Source organism: Taeniopygia guttata, chromosome 15 (genome assembly GCF_048771995.1).
Source record: "Taeniopygia guttata chromosome 15, bTaeGut7.mat, whole genome shotgun sequence".
Classification (NCBI taxonomy): Eukaryota; Metazoa; Chordata; class Aves; order Passeriformes; family Estrildidae; genus Taeniopygia; species Taeniopygia guttata.
Genome location: NC_133040.1, coordinates 3,862,155 through 3,881,484, shown reverse-complemented (window position 1 = coordinate 3,881,484; position 19,330 = coordinate 3,862,155). Strand labels below are relative to the sequence as shown.

Below are 19,330 nucleotides of genomic sequence, written 5' to 3'. Positions count from 1 at the left end.
AAACAGCCTGTTCCTTTCTCAGTGTAGGCTGCCATGTCATTCCTCACCAACTTGAAAACTATTATGGAAGTAGATCTTTATTTGCTTGTGGTTGGTTTTTTTCCTCACATGCTAGGTTTTAGGCATAATATTGATTTCCTTGCTCCCTTTCGTACATCCCCCAAAGTGGGTTTCATCTTACAGATGTCATGTTCAGTAAGAATTGAATCATTAGCTAAAAAATTTTACCATAATGCTTTAAGTTCGTTAGTTTCTGCTGCTCTTCAATGTCTTTGCTAAACTCAGCAAGAGGCTGGCGTTAGGAGATGGCAAATTCGGTCCAGATGCGAGGAAATGGCTTTGCGGGTTTTACTGAAGCTGCTCGGACACTTGGAAACGCGAGGTTAAGCGAGTTTAAACGCAGCACGGTTCTCCTGGGGGCTGTGCAAACTCGGCTGAAGTCCTTTGACTGCAGGCGCTGAAGAAGTTCCCAAAGGCCGGACCAGCCGCGGCTCTGCGGCAGCGCCGGGGGCGCTCCCGGGGCCGGGCGGGAGCAGCGCGGGGACCCCGCGGGGACCTCGGCGGGCGGGCTCCGCTTCTTCCCGTCGCTCCCCCGATCCCAGCCCCGCTCCGAGAGCCGCGGCACCCCCCGCCCCGCCCGGCCCCGTCCCGGGGCGGCTCCCTTGGCTCGGCGCCGCTCGGTCCCGCCCGCCCGGAGCGCTGGGCTTTCCGCGCCGCCCGCCCGCCGCACCGCAGCCCCATGTCCGCGCTCCCCGCCGGCGCCGACATCAAGCGGGCTCTGGAGAACAGCCCCGAGACCAACATCGAGGATGAGCTGCCCGACGGGCCCCCGCAGCCGCGGCCCAAGAGCTACCTGCTCCTCAGCATCCTCTCCTGCTTCTGTCCCGCCTATCCCATCAATATCGTCGCCTTCGTGTTCGCCGTCATGGTGAGTAGCGCCTCCGGCTTGGGCTCCGAGCGGCCACCGGCGGGGAAAGGGGCATCCAAAGCCTTGGAGCCGCTTGCCCCGGGAGCCTGCGGACGCTGGGAGCATCAGCAGGCGCGGGCAGGGGGTGCGGCGAGCTATCCCAGCAGCGATGGAAAACGTGGAGTGAAAGGCAGCTTCCAACAAGTCAGTTGGAAGTCCAACAAACAGTTTTCACTGTCAGGTGCCGGGTTTATTCCAGTTAATGGGTTTTGTTACATCAACTCAGTCGCACACTGAACTGGACACAGTATCTGTGTGAAGTGTCAGCCTGAAACAAATCAGATTTGGTTTCTGCTTTAGCTAATCAAATATAATAGGAGTGCCTTTTTTCCAGTAAACAGGTTCTTTGATCCTATTTGTTAGAATAATATAGACGATGATAATGATCGCAGGTTATTGACAATTGCCCATGGAAATTGAGTATCAAACAAACTGAGAGAACAGCCTTACTCCTACAATCCGAAATTGATACACATAGTCCTTAATAACACAGCAATCCCCTTAACTTCCAAAGGATTGTTAGAATAGGATCTCCTTCTCTAAGTAAAAAGTTGCAGACTCAGATCCAGAGTTTTCTAGTTGTATACCTGATTGGTGTTATCAGTAACACTGCAATGTATTTCTGTTGTTTAGGAGCTGAAAAAGGTTTAAAACATGTTGTATATTTTCATCCTTTTCTCTGACAGCCAAACTGAGAAGGTAAGAAAAACATGTAGTTATTTCTTTTTGCAATTAAGTATAAGAATAGCTAACTATGTCTAAAATATCCCAAAACACACTCTTGTAAAGTGCGATGAGTAAAGATTGATGAGAAATCACATTGCTGAAGTTTGAAAACTGCCATTCCAAAGCCATTGTTCAAGCCTCTTTTTTTTTTTTTTTTTTAATTTAAGTATTAGCTATCTTCTTATTATTTTTTTTCTTTTTCCTACTGCGTTTATTTTCTTTGTTGTTACCTTCACTATACAATATACTCCTTTCCTTCCTTTGGGAAGATTTGGTTCTGCTGGTACTCGGCATCCTTTCTGCCCATGGACACTGAGGGTGCTATATAAAGTAATGAGAGCTGATGATCTGGGGCTGGGAGCGTCTGTTCACTGTGACACTGCTTTCACCAAGGTGCTGGGGCTGTACAGAAGTTAACTGTCAAGGACAGAATTTGGCCTCTAAAGATTTTTGCACCCCATATGGAGATATCTCCACCCACAGCCTGGTTGAAGTTCATGCAGGCTTCTGGAGTCAGGCATCAGGAGCTGTTAGCAGGGGATATGAAGGAACCAGGGTGGGAAGAGCACTTCCTGAAAGCTGAACAGCCTGTCTGCAGGTCTCAGCTGCCCACTCCCTTACAGGGGGAAACAAAAATCAGACCAATAATCTCCCCTGTTGGGGAATAGCTTCTGTTTGAACAGGATTCTACCTAAAACCTCTCATTTTCTATAAAAATAACATGTCCAGCTTCTTGTCCACAGCCTGACCCTCCTGCTTTTCCAGGCTGCAACCTGTAACTGCTGCATTATCCTCAGCTGCAGGTTCTGCATTCTAGCCTGTGCTGGTTTTATTTCCACTTCTGGGAAATAAAAGCACACTCCCTCCCTTTCTCAGCTGGAGTTAACACTGTTAGTTCTGTTAACTGTTAGTTCTCAGCAAAGGGTTAACACTGAGATGTAAGAGTGGGTTATTTTCTTTTCTTACAGAAGATACCTTTACAGTCTGCAGTGCTTACCTGAGACCTTGGGTCAGATTTAAAGACACAAATGGATTTTCTACAAATTTCACTTCATAAAATGGGCCTAAAAGGAAAAGTCCTATTGGCTTCTAGAGGGGGCAAGGTTCAGCACCCACTGTACCTGTGTCAGGACAGAACCTGTCCTCCTTAACTGTTCTAAATTCAGACAATGTTTTCACTCTAAAAGTAGAGTCTGGTTCTAACACACCCCAAAATAAGTGACAGATTTGTCTTCAGTCTCTTCTGTCTCTTCTGCTGCCCCATTTACAACTCCAGCACTGGTTTCCTCACTTCTTTCTCACCTTTGGAGGCTCAAACCTCACCGTTACAGATCTTACCTCCTTTAGACTAAGCCTTTTGTAAGTTCTCCTTATGGCAATAATAACTTTCCTTGTTCCTTACCTGTTTCCCATGGCAGGGGTCAGAGGAGAGCTGGTAGAAGGGGCATTCTTGGCATCTCTGCGTTGCCATATTGGCACTACAAGAGCCCCGCTCCAACGAGCCATTGGCCACTTGCAGAGGGAGCTTTGCTCAGCATTTTTGGCAAATGGATTCTGCTTTCTCCAGGACTCCTGACTGTAGGATCACTGCTCTCAATACCCTTCTGCAGCCCCAGATGCCATCAGTTCTGCTCCTTGGTGCTTCCAGCAGCTGGATCACTGTGAGCAGTGATCACAGTGTGTCACGTTGCTGTGTCATCAGTTGGCTGACTCAGCCCCAGGGACACCTCCCTCGCATCTGCCCTGTTCTTTCCCCTACAGGTGTAACCACAGGCAAGAGTTTGGGGGCAGGTACCAGGCTGGGAGGCTTCTGTGGCACAGGAGATTTCTCTGGTGTGGGGCTGGGGGTGGGCAGTGTCACTGAGCTCTTGGGCTCCTTAATGCAGTGGTGGACCCAAAGAGCTCTCAGTGAGCTGTCAGCTGTGCCTGAGACATGGCTGGGGCAGGCCTTACATTTGTAACAACCTCCAGTCTCTCCAAAGCTATTTCTCACTGATTTTTACTCCAAACTCCCTCTTTCTGTTGACACATTTTTGTTTAATCATTTCCATGCTTCAAACAACATATGTGGCCAAGCTGTGACAATCTTGGCTCGTCTTCCTCTGATAGTAACAAGTTCTTTGTCTGCATTTGTTGCTGTTGAATTCAGATGTCTTGTCTTTATATGGGTTTCCCTAAGCAGAGACAACAAATTAGAGGGTGGTGGAAGCCATGGGGGCAGGAAAGGATGGACCTTTCTTTCTCAGGGAGCCACCTCTTCTAATTGGGATCCTAATGAGCCATGTGCAGTGTGTTGGCTGTGGCCAGCTCAGTGACCAGCAGAGTGACCAGTGTTTCTGTAGTTAAAAAGTTTACTTGCAGAGTTTATTAATTATACATCCCTTGTTAGGTAGCTTGTAGGTACCTGGATATCTAACACCATATGGGACAGCCTGTACTCACATCAGGAATATTAAACAGCATATTTAATATTCAGGAATAATAAACAACAGGGCTCAGCACCTGCTGTTAAGGCATTTTTGCATGGCCCTTGTCTTCACAAACTGCTAGGGTTTTGTTTTTCCTCTGCAGCACCCTGCAGAGCCAACTCCCCTTTCACATGTCCTGCTCAGCACCTGCCTGTTCTGAATTGCTCCCCGAGTCCCCCCTCTTCTTTGTGTTTCCCTGTGAGCTGTTCCTACAGTGAGGAGTCACCCTGAGTCAGCAGGTCTCGTTCTTCCTTAGGTCTGAACTGGAGAGTGTCTCCTCTCCAGGCACAGCCAATTAAGGTTCACCCAGGCTGGCTTAGAGAGCCTAGAAAATGCTGATCTGAGAACCTCAGTCTGGTCTGCCCAGATCTGTAACAAATGCAGAGAAAGATTTCTGAAGTAACTGAGTGTTCTTTCTGGTTTTGCCATGATCAGTGCTCTTGGAGTGTGGAACAGAAAATAAACATAAAAAGGGATTAATATTTTATAGCTAATTCAGCACATTTCTGTTCACATGAGGTCAAGTCACTTTATTGTTGAACTGAGAATGTTTTATAAATAGAAGTGTGTGAACCTGGTGAAGTCACTGAGATTACTCAAGTAAATAAACAGCTGCAGAACTGTGGCTTTAATTTACATTATGACTTCATAGCCAGCGAGGTAGCAGAAACCTGAGAAATCATATGGTCTTAGGGTGAAAAGGGCTGAAATTTGTTTTAAAAGTTGGACAGACCAAATGCTTCATACAGATGCTGTGTTCTCAATATATTGCCCAGCCCTTGGAAGTAAATAGATGTAACAGTTAAAGCTTTAACAGTTGATGTTGTCTCTGTCTAAAGCTGAAAACTGGAAGCTTGACCAGGAGCCCTTTGAAGGAGGTGGAAGTAATGAATTTCAAAACATTTTGCATCAGACCCCAACCATTCCCTCAAACCTCTTATTTTTTTTATTGAATGCTTTCTAAGTTACTTCATTTAATTTAAACCTCTTCATAGAGAAACTTTGGTCTCCTTCCTGTCTCTCCCAAATCCTGTTCTTTATCATTAATGCTGTTTTCCTCCTCTTCATCGTGGATTTATATTAAAATGACATTATTTATTAAAGTTTGCACAGTGAATTATTTATGCAGTACCTGCAGAAATCACGTGGACATTTTCCAGACTTCCTAAATACATTAGTAAAATGCCCCAGAACTGCAAGCTGGTGCTGTCAGGTCTTGCTTACAACTCTGTCTCACTTTTGAGACCACAAGCGTGGGGAGCTGAGTCAATGGTGTCTGCAGAACCCCTCTGCAGATGCCATGCAAAGGGAGGCCTTTGATAAGAGGGGAGCACAAAATCCAGGGCCGGGGTGTCTGTGGTGCTTCTCTGTGTTTCTCCCTGCAGCCACAGCGGCATTGGTGGTTGTTGGCAGAGGCAGGACGAGGTCAGTCTGCTCAAAGCCAAGCTGAGCTGTGTTTCTCCTCATAACCCTTTTAAAGACCTTTCCAAATGTACTTTGGGAAAGCTCTTCTGCAGCCAGGACTGCTGAGGACAGTGGAGTGGCTTAAGTGAGAGGACTGTGCCACCCACTTTGAAGCAGGATCAGGGCTGGCACTGTCCTGTTTGACCACGTCCTTGTGTCCATCTCTCATTTCCATCTCTGCCCTCTCTTTCCCCATTATGTGCTTTCCAACCTCAATGAAATCTGGCAGCAGAGCAGAGGTATTAGTGATATTCTTTGGGGACCAAACCAGAGAAATGTTTAGGCATGTGGGCTTCCAGGAAGGGAAGAAATGTATCAGTGCTCTCTTTAAGGACATGAGTGCATCAGCATCTCAGCCTTTTGTAGATTCCAGAGAATAAGTACCTGCACTTATCCTTGAGATGCAGTTCTAGGAATGCAGGCTGGGTTGCTTTGGGACTGGCTGGGCTGGGCTGATGCTCCTGCAGTGCTGACAGCACGAGTGCACCCAGCCCATTAGCTCTGCGTGCTCACTAATTGACACAGCACACACATCATGCCCCTCATTGCTTGGGAGGAATGGCTCTACAGCAGTGCTTGGTGTGCTCTGAACTTCATCCCTTTCCTGCCCTCCGCAGTCTCAGTTCTTCACTCTGTTGTTCTGTGTTTGCTGCAGAAAGTGATTTATAGCTGAATCACTTTCATTATAGCACTTGGTGATACCTCATACAGTCATCTTTTAGAGACAATCTGAATTATTTAGTCCAGGGAGCAGTTAATTTGATCAGGTCTCCATATCTCTCCCCCTACTCTTCCCATTTCTCTGATATCTCCTGAAATATATACAAGATACTAAAAACCACGTTGTGACTAATCTGATCCCTGAGGAAGTATGCTGAGCTCAAGAGTGAAATCTGATCAAGAAATCTGGACTCAGTGTTATGGTTTATGAACTCAAACACTCGTGATTTTACAAAAGAATTCTTAGGAATAATGCCCTTTTTAATGCTTTGATAGCATCTCACTCTTGGAAAAAAAATTCTACAAACTGTGTTTAGACTCATGTACTACAGTACTTCCATGTGGTTCACTGAATCTTTTCCTTTAAAAATAGTTTGGTTAAACCAAAAATTAATTCAGAAAATTTTATAGTCTGTCTCACAAAAGCATAGAAGGTCAGAGTGGTCCTATCACACATTGCAATCTGAGCATGAAATGAATGTAAAGCATAGAGAGAAACTCAAGTCTCTTGAGATAATAGGGAGATATCTCAGGATGGATATGATAATAATTATCAGTGTATTCCAGAAATGCAAAGGAACTTCTAGCCCATGAAGATGGCACTCAGATGTTTTGTTCAGATGACCTGTATTTCTTTGGTTTGTATTTTTCCCACCACTAGCAAACTACCTATTCATTCTTCAAACTTCGTTTGGAAAAGTAAAATACTGGAAAAATAGGAAATGAGTAAGCTTTTTAAAGTTTTGCTGAGACTTTCTCTAAAAATGCAGCCTATTTATGCTTTTTTTTTTTTTTTATGCTTATAGTCTTGTAAAGAATAAGAATTTATCTCACTGCTGGTGAAGTGGCCAACTAATAATTCCCATATTCTACAGAACTATTTCCAAAGATAAAAGCCACTGGTTTATGCAAGTGGGTGGATGTTGGTTTGACAGCTTTTATGCTGGTGTGTATCATATGAACAAAGCCCCACCACTGGACAAAAAAAAAAAAAATATCTGTAGCTTCAATGAAAGGTACTGAAAATGAGCAGAACAGAAAATTGGACTCCCTGCTTACCTTGGCAGCAGACATTGATTTGTTCTGTGGGCTCAGATCTGTCACGCTGCTTTGCCAACAGGTTTGTGTTGGAAAGGAAGAGCTGTGATTCCCTGTTTGCCCTCTGCAGGCTCTGAACAGCTACAACCAAGGGGACATAGAAGGCTCCAAGCGGCTGGGTCGCAACGCGCTCTGGGTGGCCGTGACCTCCATCATCATCGGCGTCGTCGTCGGCATCTACTGCGCGGTTCACTTCACAACGGTGAGCAGGGCCCTCACAGCCCTCTGTGCAGGCTCTGAGGGCTGCCACAGCCACCTCTCTTTATCTATTTAGGGATGCACATGGGCTTTCCAAAGGAGTTTTATCATAATTTGCACTTTAGAAAATTCTGTTGTCTGTGGTTAAACACAAGCGGCTCTGTCTTAGCAGCAGGTGGTTTTCTAGAAACTCTTGCAGCTCCAATTTGTTTTTCCAATTTTGGCCAGTTGCATTTTGGTTTTTCTCCTCCTCAGCTTTACCATCTTTCACATCAAGTGACCTGAGATCTTTAAATTTCAGGTTACAGAGTCCCCAGGTGCTAATTTTCAGTTTCTCGGCCTGGCCAACTGATCTTTTAAGTCTGCAAGGAGGAGACAACAGTCAGTTACTCTTCTACTGTTTGACAGTAAGACAGATGACCAGAACTGTATCAAAAGTGACCACAAATGTCACTGTGACTTGTGTCTCTGTGGGGTAAGGCCCTTTACTCTCCATGCTGTGTTAGTGTCCTGCCCTCCTACACCTGCAATAATAGAAACAAAGCTCAACAAATGAATCTCTGGGGTTACCTAGATGGATTACTGGAAAAGAGGACAAAAGCAATTGAGGGTATTGATAATCTTTCTTAAGGCTGTGCAACATGCTCTTTTCTCCACAATACTGAGCACTTCCCATTAAAATAACCAATTTAAATTAATTTATTATTGACTGGTTTGGTTGGAGGGCATTTCAGTGCACTGTACAAACTTATGCATAAGCTATAAACAGAGAACACCCCATTTACCACTGAAATGAAGACATCTCTGGAGAGTGGAATGCAGTAACTGGTTAAACATGTACAGCATTTTCATACAAAATTTGAAGCACAACATATTGAGCTGCAGGGAAGTTACTGGACAGGGGGTCCAGCTCTGTGGGATATTATTAGATGGTGCTGCAGACTCTAAGTGTCCTGTGCATTCATTAATTTTCTGTGCATTTTGCAAGCATGAGTCTTGGTTCAGCTTGTGTTCAGCTCATTCAGCGCTGGCAGATTTAAACCCAAGTCCCTTCAGGCTGGGGGTGCCAAGTTTTGTAACTGACAGCAGCAGTAAATTCTTCTGTTCGCCTCCACCACCTTACTCATCATTTCTCAGGCAAGGAGAGCAGCTCAGTTATTTTTTCAAAGTAGGGGAGAGAAGGGCAGTGTGAGGAGTGGCGGACAGCCCTGGCCTGAAACACTCACAGTGACCAGGCAGCAGTAAACCAGTGTAATACAACTCTGTTTTTCTTTTGAGGACTTTTTAAATTGGTTTTGGTTCTAAGTGGAAGCAGCCAAGTGCCTGGGAACCCTTGGAACACTTCTGGGATATTAATTTCTGTACATAGTTTCCACAGAGCTTTATTGGCCAAATGGTACCATGACTTTTGTGAGGAGTCCAGGTTTACTGGATTCACTCTGCTCTCTGCACTTCCAGCCTCTTTACTGCTCCCCTTCTCCCTCTCACTTATCACCCTCCAAAGAGCCTTTGCTTCTAGGAAAAGATTTGATGGTAACAACAATCTTTTGATGTGAAAATGAGTGAATAGAAGCACCCAGCTGGTCTTTCCACTCTCCATGCTTACCTGGGTCCCTTCTGTTGCCTTATGCTTGGACGTTTTTACTTTATACTAAATTGTTTTATTCTGACAATCCACTGCTGTGAATGGCTTTGCACACTCCATTCAGTGACCTCACACCCATCTGTGCCTTTCTCATGATTATTTACTGACAGCCACTTTGCTTCTGCTGAAGTAAAGTGATTGTAAATTAATTCTATGCTAATTTTAATATATTTTTCAATATTAGTAAGGTAGCACAAAGTATCCTTGATAGAATAATATAGCAGATTTATTTGATCACCATTAAGCACAGATTTAATGTTTGCCTGACCTACACATGCATTTTTCCTGAAAGTTAGACTTCAGCAGTATGTATGAAAAGCTTGACCCTTCCAAGATTCATTCCTCTACTTTATCCACTTGAAATTAATCAGACACCACAGTAGCCAGTTCTTCCTGCTGACATTCCTTGTGGCTTCTTTTGGTCTTCAAGGGATAACAAGTCTCACTGTGAATTACCTCTGGGAGATACTGCTGCCAGTATCAAAGATGCAAAGTGTACTGAGAACTCGAGTTCCCTTCCACAACATGAAGCCTCTGAGAAGCACCAAAAGTGAGACATCCAAGTCAGGCTGGCAGGGGGGAATCTCTATCGATTGTTACACAACTTTTCTTACAGGTACAGGAGCTTGAGTCAGGCTCAGCTGGCTCTGAAACCTCCTTCAAAACAACTCCACATGCCTCAGCCAGGAGAAAAATATCTAGTCAGGTGTGTTGAGGGTAGAAATGATAGAAGTTGCAGAGGGAGGAAGAGCAGGAAATTCTTGCTTTGAGCAAACAATGATTTTATACAGCCAATAATAGTCCAAAGTGTACCTCCAATAATAGTGCCAGACTTGGGAAGAGGAAGATCCTTTCACTCTTCAGAAAACCTCTACTTCCAGGTGTCCTCATGTGCCTTCCTTGGATTGTTCAACCACAGAGCAACAGTAGCACAGGAATAACAGCAGCCAACACCTACGTCTGCAGGGAAGAAATAGCCTTGACTTCTCATTTTGAAGATTTACTCAGAGCTAAGTCAGCTTGGAGCTTCTCCTGCTGCCTTGCAGAGTCTCATTTGTCTCGAACACTGGCATGTTATCTTTAGCAAACATATATTAAGATATGTAGTGATACATATTTATATCCTGGAACAGGGCCCACCCAACACTTGGGAACCATCTATGTTCTGCAGTCATGCCCCTAAATGTAGGCAAGGGGAAGCCATCACTTGCATCCCTGGAGCTGACAGCCCAGCAATAAAACTTGTGTGTCCTGATCAGTGTAAAGTGGCGTGTCCCTCACCGTGCTGAGGACTCTGAGTGCAGAGCTGTGGTGCGTGTGAAGTCAGGGCTGGGCCTCATTCCACACTGGGCCAAATTTATTCTTATTCTTCCCCATTTGCTTTTACCTTCCCCTGTCAGCTTCCCCTGTGCCCCTGCCTTGCCAGTCCTGAGTGCTGAGTTTCATTCCCAGGGTTTGTTCAATGTAACTTTAGCTGGTATTTGTGTCACCACAGTCTGGCCCTGCATGTGTGCCTCAGGCATGCTGTCCCTCAAGAGCTGCAGTGAGAAATGGGATGTATTTGCCTTCCCTGAGGGACACCACTGTGACCTGAGGCAGGGCAGGGCTGTGTGCCACAGCCTGTGTGTGCCATACCCTGTTTGCTCCCACCCAGTGCCACTGTTCTCATCATGCTCCTCTCAGAAACCTTTCCCCAGACTTGCACATGCTTGGAGTCAGCCTTCCAACCTCTAAGCATTTTGTTCAGCAACAGGTGGTGATTTTGTGATACAGTGATACAGTGAGGGCTCTCAAGTCATTTACAGTCTGTGTTTTCAGAGCAGCCTCAACGTTTTTGAAGCAGATTCCAAAGTCTGTTTTGTTACGGGTTTTGCTGACACGAAACACCCTCAGATTACATTTGCATTCTGCTGGCAGGGTTTAGGGAAACAAAACCCTGGGCTGGATCCTCCTTACTTAAGTGAAAGAGATCCTAGGTATCCCAAACCCTATTCTTAACTGGATCTAAACGTGTCATATTCTTCTTCATCCTGCCATGAAGCTCAGAACAATATTCAGCTCCTCACAGCACATACCTGTAGACCACCTCTAGTGCCTAAGTGACACTTTGCAGAGCTGTTCAGGGCTGAGGTAGAGCTCACATGAGTTTTGCCACCCAGTTTGAGCCACAAGGCATTTCATATACAGCCCACATCTTCTGTGCTCCTTACTCATGGACTTCTGCAGTCTGGACAACTAGGAGTGAGCCAAGCAGAAATATGGAGGATGAGTGAGAGGTGTTAGAGAGACGTAAAAACTTTAGTAGACTGAGACAGCAACAATTTTGCTCTAAGAAAGCCAAAATGTTGTGACTTTGGAATTTTATGCAAACCATTATGATATTTTAATGCATTCCTAGAGGAGCCTGAACTTCTGACCCCTTCTTTAATCTCACTTGATTTAGAACTTCACCCCAGGGAAGCCACAGAAATGCCACCTGTCAGCATGGCTTCCAAGGAACACAGAGCCAGCCAGGCTGTGAGGAGAACACCAGCTTGCACTGCTCAGAATCAGAAGGGTTTTAAATCAAGCACATGTGCAGTAATGCAGCATTGGTAATTCCAGGTAGAAGGAAAAGGAGTAAGTGTTTAGACTGTGCATCAGGGACAGTTTCCTCACTGACTTAAAAATAATTCTTCAGGAGGAAAAGGAGTGCAAGATTATTTTTAGTATCTCGGCTGTCCTGTTCCTGCAGCTCTCAGAAGCCTTTGCAGGCATTCCACTCAGTGACTGCCTGTCTTTCAGAGACACAATAAGCTAAAGACCAGCACAAGGACAGGGATTACTCAGCCAGCCTCCAGATCTTTACATTGGCCATCCTGTCCTCCGTACCTTGTTTATAAAAATGAACAAGTCAGGGTCTTGTGCTGCAGGGATTGGCCTGCCAGTAAGGGACAGAGCTCCAAGCCTGAAGTCAAGGCATTCCTGTTCTTTAATTCTTGGTGTCTACCCAGCCAGGGAACTCATACTGCTGCTTTTCTATTGTAAGGGCACATACTGATTATTTCCTTGATCCTTACCTTGTTTCACTGGATTTGTGAAAACACAGGAGCCTAAAGTCCTCAACCAGTCTCTCAAAGTTCCCTCAGCTGGGAGGCTGAGCAGTGGCACAGTGTGCAGGTGCACAGACGATGTGGTCACTTCAGCCTGACTTCCTTAGCAAACCACATGAAAACATCCTGGTCCAGAAACAGCTGTTTCATCTGTGCACAGAGGAGGTGTTCCCACAATGGATTCGACCCAGTGGAGCCATGAGTAGCATCCAAGAGACAGCCAGCAAAGGCATTAATGGTGTCTGCAGGATATATTTACTGTGCAGTGCCTCGGGTCCCAAATCCCTCCTTGAGGAGCTGCTAGAATGCAGCTGCCTGATGGAGGAGATCCCTCAGACTCCAGCAGAACCCAGAATCCAGGGATAGGTCAGGGCATCCATGGGTATTGTCTGAGAGCTTTCCTCTACACAAGAATTTGAGGGAACTCCTCAGATCCTTCCTCTCCTAATGCAGATGCCCAGCACAGGTTTACCAGTCCTTTTAAAGCATGTTGAGTGTTACTGTTGGATTTACCAAGTTCTCCACTGCTGGAGTGTTGTTCTTGTCTGACTGCTTTATTTACCACTCCAAAGAAGCAGAGATGCTGTTGATCTCATTAATCTTTGTCAAATAAGAGCCCATTTCCTGGCAATGAAAGTCCCTGATTTGCATTGATTCAGGTAACCCAGTTTAAAAATTCAGTTCAGATTGACAGATGACCAATGCCATTAGAAACTCAGCTCTTTGACTCAAAACTATTGAGCTGCTAGTCTAGAGGGATGTTTGTTAAGAGAACAAGTGCTACTAATGTGGCATAATGTATCCATTAGATCTGTAGAATTAATAATTCAAACTCACAGGGCAAACTCTCTGTCTTCTCCTTTAAACACACATATTTCTGTGTCCTTGCAGCATGCTATCTGAAGACCAGGACTGCACTTGGATGATATCAACATGTAAACCTCTGGAGGGGGAAAAAGAAGAGATGGAAACCATTCCAGACTGTTAGCTCTGACCCTACAAGTCTGCAGAGGCATGTTGCTGGTGAATGAACTGATAGCCCAGTTAGTTAATCAGCATGGTGTGACCAGGTTTTCAAAATTATTTATTTATAAGACACCTCAGTATAAAGCAGCATTTTCTCTTTTACCCTAATGTATAATGAGATCTTGCCCTAAAAAAAAAAATCCCTTTTCTTTCTCTTTTCCATGGAATATACACTGGATCTGTGATGTTCCCTGGCTGACCCCAGCCGGACAAAGCCAACGTATCCAGACTGTTTATGGTGCACAGTGTAAGATCTGATGCACAGCCCACTGAAGCTAGTAGGAGAACTCCTGTTACTTCTGGCAGATTTTGGATCAGGCCATTAAGGATTTTTTCATTGTTTTAAAATAGTCTCCCCATGACACAACTGTACCCATGGGTTTGTGATTTTATTCTGCTCTGTGATTTTATAATGCCGTGGGCGCACTCTGACTCAGCAGCTGCTTTCTTTTGTCATCCTCAGCTTTTAGAACTTTACCTTGGATTTTTAAACACCTGGGACCGATTTCAATAACTTGATTATTAAGAGAGACTCTTCTTCCATAGCATCCATGTTTTTCTTAATAATTTATTTTTGTTTTGTTGTCTTTCATTGTTACACTCCCTTGACTTAGCTCTTGTCCCACATTAAATTTGCACTGATCATATTTTCCTCTTTAAACCTCACATATGTAAAAAGTCCCTATTTTTTTATCTGACAAAAGATCTTCTTTTTAAACAGATGTCCTTCATCCCTTTGTTGTTGTGCTTCCAGCAAGGCACATAGTTTCATTGTGTTCTGCTTTGTTCATGTGGGTTTTGTTTAGCTCATCCTCTCACCTCTATGACTGGTCTGTGTATCACTGCAGATAGAGATGTACAGACTTTTGCACCTCTGCCTAGTTACAGACACACTTCCTGATCCTTAGACACTACTCAGTGAGCAGCCTCAGGTTCCAGAATTGATGGCCTCTAAATTACTGCAGTTTCTTGATAACTTGTGAAAATTTATGGGACAGCTGTTTTTACTAGCTGGAAACTGTTTCACAGAATACAATTGTTTTGTCATACAAATATTTCATGTTAAAAGGAGTGAGCTCTGGTGAGCATTAAGATGTGGCTGCACCCTCAGCAGTTGCTGCTCTGCTTTATTACCACACCTTCAAGCGAGCTGTGCCAACTTCCACTCCCTCTCCTTGCACCAACATCAGCCTGGAGCGACTGCCCAGAAATCCAGGGGGTTCTGCAGGTGCAGGTAAGAGAAGAATCATCTGTCAGGAGTTCAACAAACAATAATAATAAAAAAAAAAATCCTCCCAGAAACCTTTACCTGTTAAAGCATATGCCTGGAAGTAGCATGTATTTTTTGTGCCTTGATATTATATTTTCAATGTGCTTTTTCGCTTTCCTTCCTGCCAAATTCTGTTTTTCATTGAAGTCAGTGAAACATTACCTCTCCTTAATTACTACAGTATTAAACTTCACAAATACTGGTGAAGTCAGCTGATTTATTAAACATTTACACTGATCAGATTTGTCCACATGGGAATCTTGCCACTGATTTTGATGATCCCAGGAACTGGCTGTTCTGTGAACTCTTCTTTGGTTTTTGAATACTATTTTAATGGTCTGATATGTCTTGTGGGACTTTTAGTAGCCTGCCTTATTATCAGATATGATAGAAATGTCATTGACAAATGGAATAAAATTACTTTTAATTCATGTCTATTCTGGTATGTGGGAAGTGTCTTTCCTAAGTTTTGTTGCCTCTTCTACTGGAAAGAGTAATATCCCTTTTTCTAACCCCTTGGACAGTTTCAGAATGAAGTGAATCACACTAAAAGGAGGTTTCCAAAGTTATGTGGGCATCAGAGGATAGGGATAGGCAACTTGAAGTATTTTTTTAATTGCCTGACAAGGGTTGAGATAAATAGGAGCTAGACACCCAACTTGTTCAGAAGCTTTTGAAAACCATACTGGAAATCTAACTTGCATCTTGTTTCTCATAAATATCTTTGAAGTCTCACTCTTAATATAATTGAGAATTGAGCCATTGTACCTTCAGTGCTTCTGAAGATAAATGTTGGTACCTTACAGTGCTATTGATTGGTATAAAAATAAAGGCTTTATATTAAACCACTTAATGTGACAGAGAGGAGAGAATGCAGCAATTCCTCTAATGTCCTTAGTGCTTCTGTGTCGTAGGTAATCTTATTTTTGCTTTACTAATGTATTGGTATTGGTTCTCTTAATTTATTTATATTTACATAAATTTTCAACCATGTTTGGGAAGTGCAGCTTGTGCTGGAAAGAGGTATGGTTCTTGTACAACCACATTGTTCTGTTGTAGGCGTGACAGAGATATCCCAAAGCAGGCAGCAAACACAGGGAGCCTAAATGACATTTTAGTGCCCAAATCAGCAAGGCCCTAGTGCCAACGGTGGGTATGGAAGGCAGAATGCAGGTGTCTGACTGAGGAATTTGTGTCTGCTCCATATTTAGAGAGGTATGTATAGAAATTTCATTATCTCTGACAGCTCTGGAAATTACCTGTTCTTCATTGTCATGCATCTAGGTTTGGATTTGGTCCATTATTCTGCATTGGATCTACCTTTTTTGGTAGGAAAAAAACCCTGTTATATGATATATGTGCTGAATGATGTTATTTGATGAATAAGAGGAAAGTAGGAAGGAGTACGATGCATTTCAACTCAACATCTGTGTCCTGGGTGCATGAACAGAGTCTTCCTTCTGCAAAGCTGCTTCAGGCTTCCATTTTTTGGATGCAGTGTCCTCGCACACTGAAGGCACCAACTAATGCCTCAAGTCCAGCTCCCTTTTCTTTGCTGCACATATTACAGGCAGAGACAGATGGAAACTTGAAATTGCTGGCCTCAGCTCCTGGATCATGTTGGCACCTTTGGCTTCTTACAAGGCAGCTGCATTCTGCAAAACAGCCCAGTGCACGTATCTTGATATGTAATCCTAGAAGAGGCTTCTAAATATAAATGGGGGTTCTTTGCTGCTGTATGAAGGGGGTCAGCCAGACACTCAAAATGTGGTGTAAGTTTCTTCAGATTGCACAAAAGCCAAATAATCTCCAGGATAATATGAAATTAAATTCTTGGGGTGCCTCCCTGCAGGCACAGCCAGGGGCTTACAGCTTTCACCTGAAGATCAGCACTGGCTCTTCAATTTCTGTGGTTGCAACCAGGATAGATGAGGTGTGCACTGTTGGAGCAGAGAAGGGATGCAGTGGTGTGTGAGGGATTTCTGCTGTGCACTCCCAACTTTCCATTTGCCAAGCACAATGGCATGTTCTGCATGCACAGCAGGACACGTGTCCCTGAGATGGGACTGAGCCTCTGAGGAGGCTGCCCAAGCTCCTCTGCTGCACTCCCTGCCAGCCTGGCAAAGTGGGCAAAATCCACAAGTGACCCAAAAGGAGGAGGGGGCCTGGAAACATCACTCAGCCGCTGTAAAGATAGAGTAACAAATTCAGGGCCACAAGGCATAGAAAGAAATTCACCCAGAGGGTTTCTGCCTGTAAATTTATCCTGTCTTGATCCCTGGGGTGAGTTCTGCTCTGCTCCCACACAGCTCACTCTCCACAGCACACAAGCTGCAAGAAGCACTTGCTCATATGTCCTTTACAATGTGATTTATGACATGTGTGAATCTGATCCCCCAGCTCACGTCTGAGGATGGCTCCTCTGAGTTTGTCATCTCTCGCTGTAGGGCTGAGTCAGCTTCCACACCACTTGCAATGACTTCTCTTTGGCAAAATAAGCTTGCATCATGTCAAGGGAAAATAACTTTGCCAGATATCAATGGATTCTCAGGACTTTGAGCTACATAGCCTGAGGCTGAAGGCCACCTCATTTCTTTTCTGACACCTACTCTGAGGTAAGAGAAGGGGAAACTACTGGAAGTGAAGTATCCAGACCAGGCTGTGTGGTCATGGTGAGCCATGGCAGCCTCATGTTCACATTTCAACCGCTATTCAGTGGGGGCTTAATTGCCTTTTGATTTTAATCAAATAATAAGAGAGATAATCTAAACAGTGGAAATGAGAGATTCTGGCCTAGAGCATGGTGTTTGGTGAGTGTCATCCCTGACTTCTGTGCCTGAAAATCTTGTAAGGTCTCTCCTCACCCCATCTAATCCAAGACATGCATTCCCCTAACACAGGTCTCTCCTGACCTCAGACCTATCCTGTTTGGTCCCTACTCTCTTTTAAAATGAGTCAGCTGATAGAGAGGGACGTAAGTGATATCTCCAAGGGGGTAGAGTGACTCAGTAGCAAAGATGTCACTTCACTTGACCCCTCAGCCTGTACAGCACCCAAAGTGCTCTGTAATTATTCCCAGAACTTTGACCAGCTCTGCTGAGTCTCATCATTTTAAGAGCCAAGAACCAAACTGCCTTAAAATTAACTTCTGACTAAGAAGATTTAATGGTCAGGCCAGGTCTAGCTCATGTTTACTAAAAAAGGTAGGTGTGAGGGAGGGAAAAATGAGCTGAGCTTTGCTTGTGGCTACTGACATGGCAACTAAAAGAGATCACACAGCTCTTCATATCCTGCAGGTCTTTTACAAGCCTCTACTTTTAAAACCTCACATTGTCCTAGGAGGTGGTGTGGCACAGTCATGACACCAGATGAAGCATTTCACCAATTACTTTTATCTTGTTTTATGGGCTGTGAAGAGTCTGAAAGTAGAATGTGTCTTTTTTTTTAAAGGGAATTTCTTATTCAGAATTAGTCATTTGTGTTTTCCCTGGTCCTTTTACCCCAATAGGGGCAGAGGTAGAAAAGATCTTTTGTAGTCTTCCTTTGGAATGTGGAGGCTGGCTCAGATGGGGTGAAAGAGGGGCAGTTTTTATGCCCTTCAGGCTGCAGAGCATAAAAGGAGGCAAAAAGTCACAGATGCTGTTAAAGGCAGGAGCAAAACTCCGGGGTTCCAGAGAATCAGTGGGAGGCTGAGCTCTGCCAGGCCCCTGTGGCTGGTCTTTAGCGAATCCCTCACTTCCCACATCTCTGCATTAACAGCTGGGAGGGAATGGGGCTCCCACTCAGGCTGAGGGGAGAAAACAACTCTCCAGTGAATGCAAGGACCGTGCACACAGACGTGTGTGAGGAGGTGGGGGATGATTTAGTTGTTCATGGTGTGATGTCATCCAGCCCTCAATATTCTCAGGGAGAGCACCTGACAAAGTGAGTTGCAGGCTGATTGCTCCAGGAGTGTGCTACACCCACCAGTCACGGGGAGGGGGACAAGAGCCAGTCCTGAAAAGGGAGCAGACATGGGGAAAACAGGGAGGAGAAGGCAGCAACAGTGAGGCTGAGATGCCTCGTCCATGGCCTGTGTCCTGTCCACAGGCCAGCAGCTCCCAGAGGTTTCAGCATGGAGCACACCATGGATGGTTCATCACCATGGAAGGAGGAACCATCACAGTTTAACACCAGACTTTAAAATGAATGCTTGTACCTACCACAGACTGGTTACCACAGCCTCGTGATCTGCTAGCAGTCCTTACCCTGCAGTTTGTTACTACTCTGTGGTTCCTAGAGAACAAAAGACATTGCAAATGTCAGGCGCCAGATGAAAGTACCATGGCCAGCAGTGGGTCTGTGTGGCTCTTGTGCAGATCATCACAGTGATCCTGGATGGGCAAGTGATGGGCAAGACTCGGCACCCTGTACTGCAAACAGTGCTTCCCAGGAAAACTGGGGAGAACAAAACAACCGGGGTTGGAGACAGGGAATTTAGGAGCACTAAGCTGTGTGAAATGCCAAAATAACAGCAGCTGCATTTTATAGCAGTGTATAGGGCTGCATTTTACAGCAGTGTACAGTGTTACAGGCTGTGTACAGGGCTGGGCCTGCACACAGTGCCCCGGCAGCCTGTCCTGGCGGGGTGTTCGACTCCCAAAGGCAAAAAGGGAG

At 44.8% G+C, this 19,330-nt stretch overlaps 1 protein-coding gene across 1 annotated transcript; it reads left to right on the top strand.

Moving 5' to 3' along the window:
- The first annotated feature begins 280 nt into the window (after positions 1 to 280).
- Positions 281 to 15,111, top strand: TMEM233 (transmembrane protein 233). The gene is made up of 3 exons (XM_012578083.5): positions 281 to 928; positions 7,514 to 7,645; positions 13,270 to 15,111. Exons 1-3 carry the CDS (start codon positions 740 to 742, stop codon positions 13,279 to 13,281), a joined length of 333 nt encoding a protein of 110 aa, XP_012433537.1. The 5' UTR covers positions 281 to 739; the 3' UTR covers positions 13,282 to 15,111.
- The last annotated feature ends 4,219 nt before the right edge of the window (positions 15,112 to 19,330 follow it).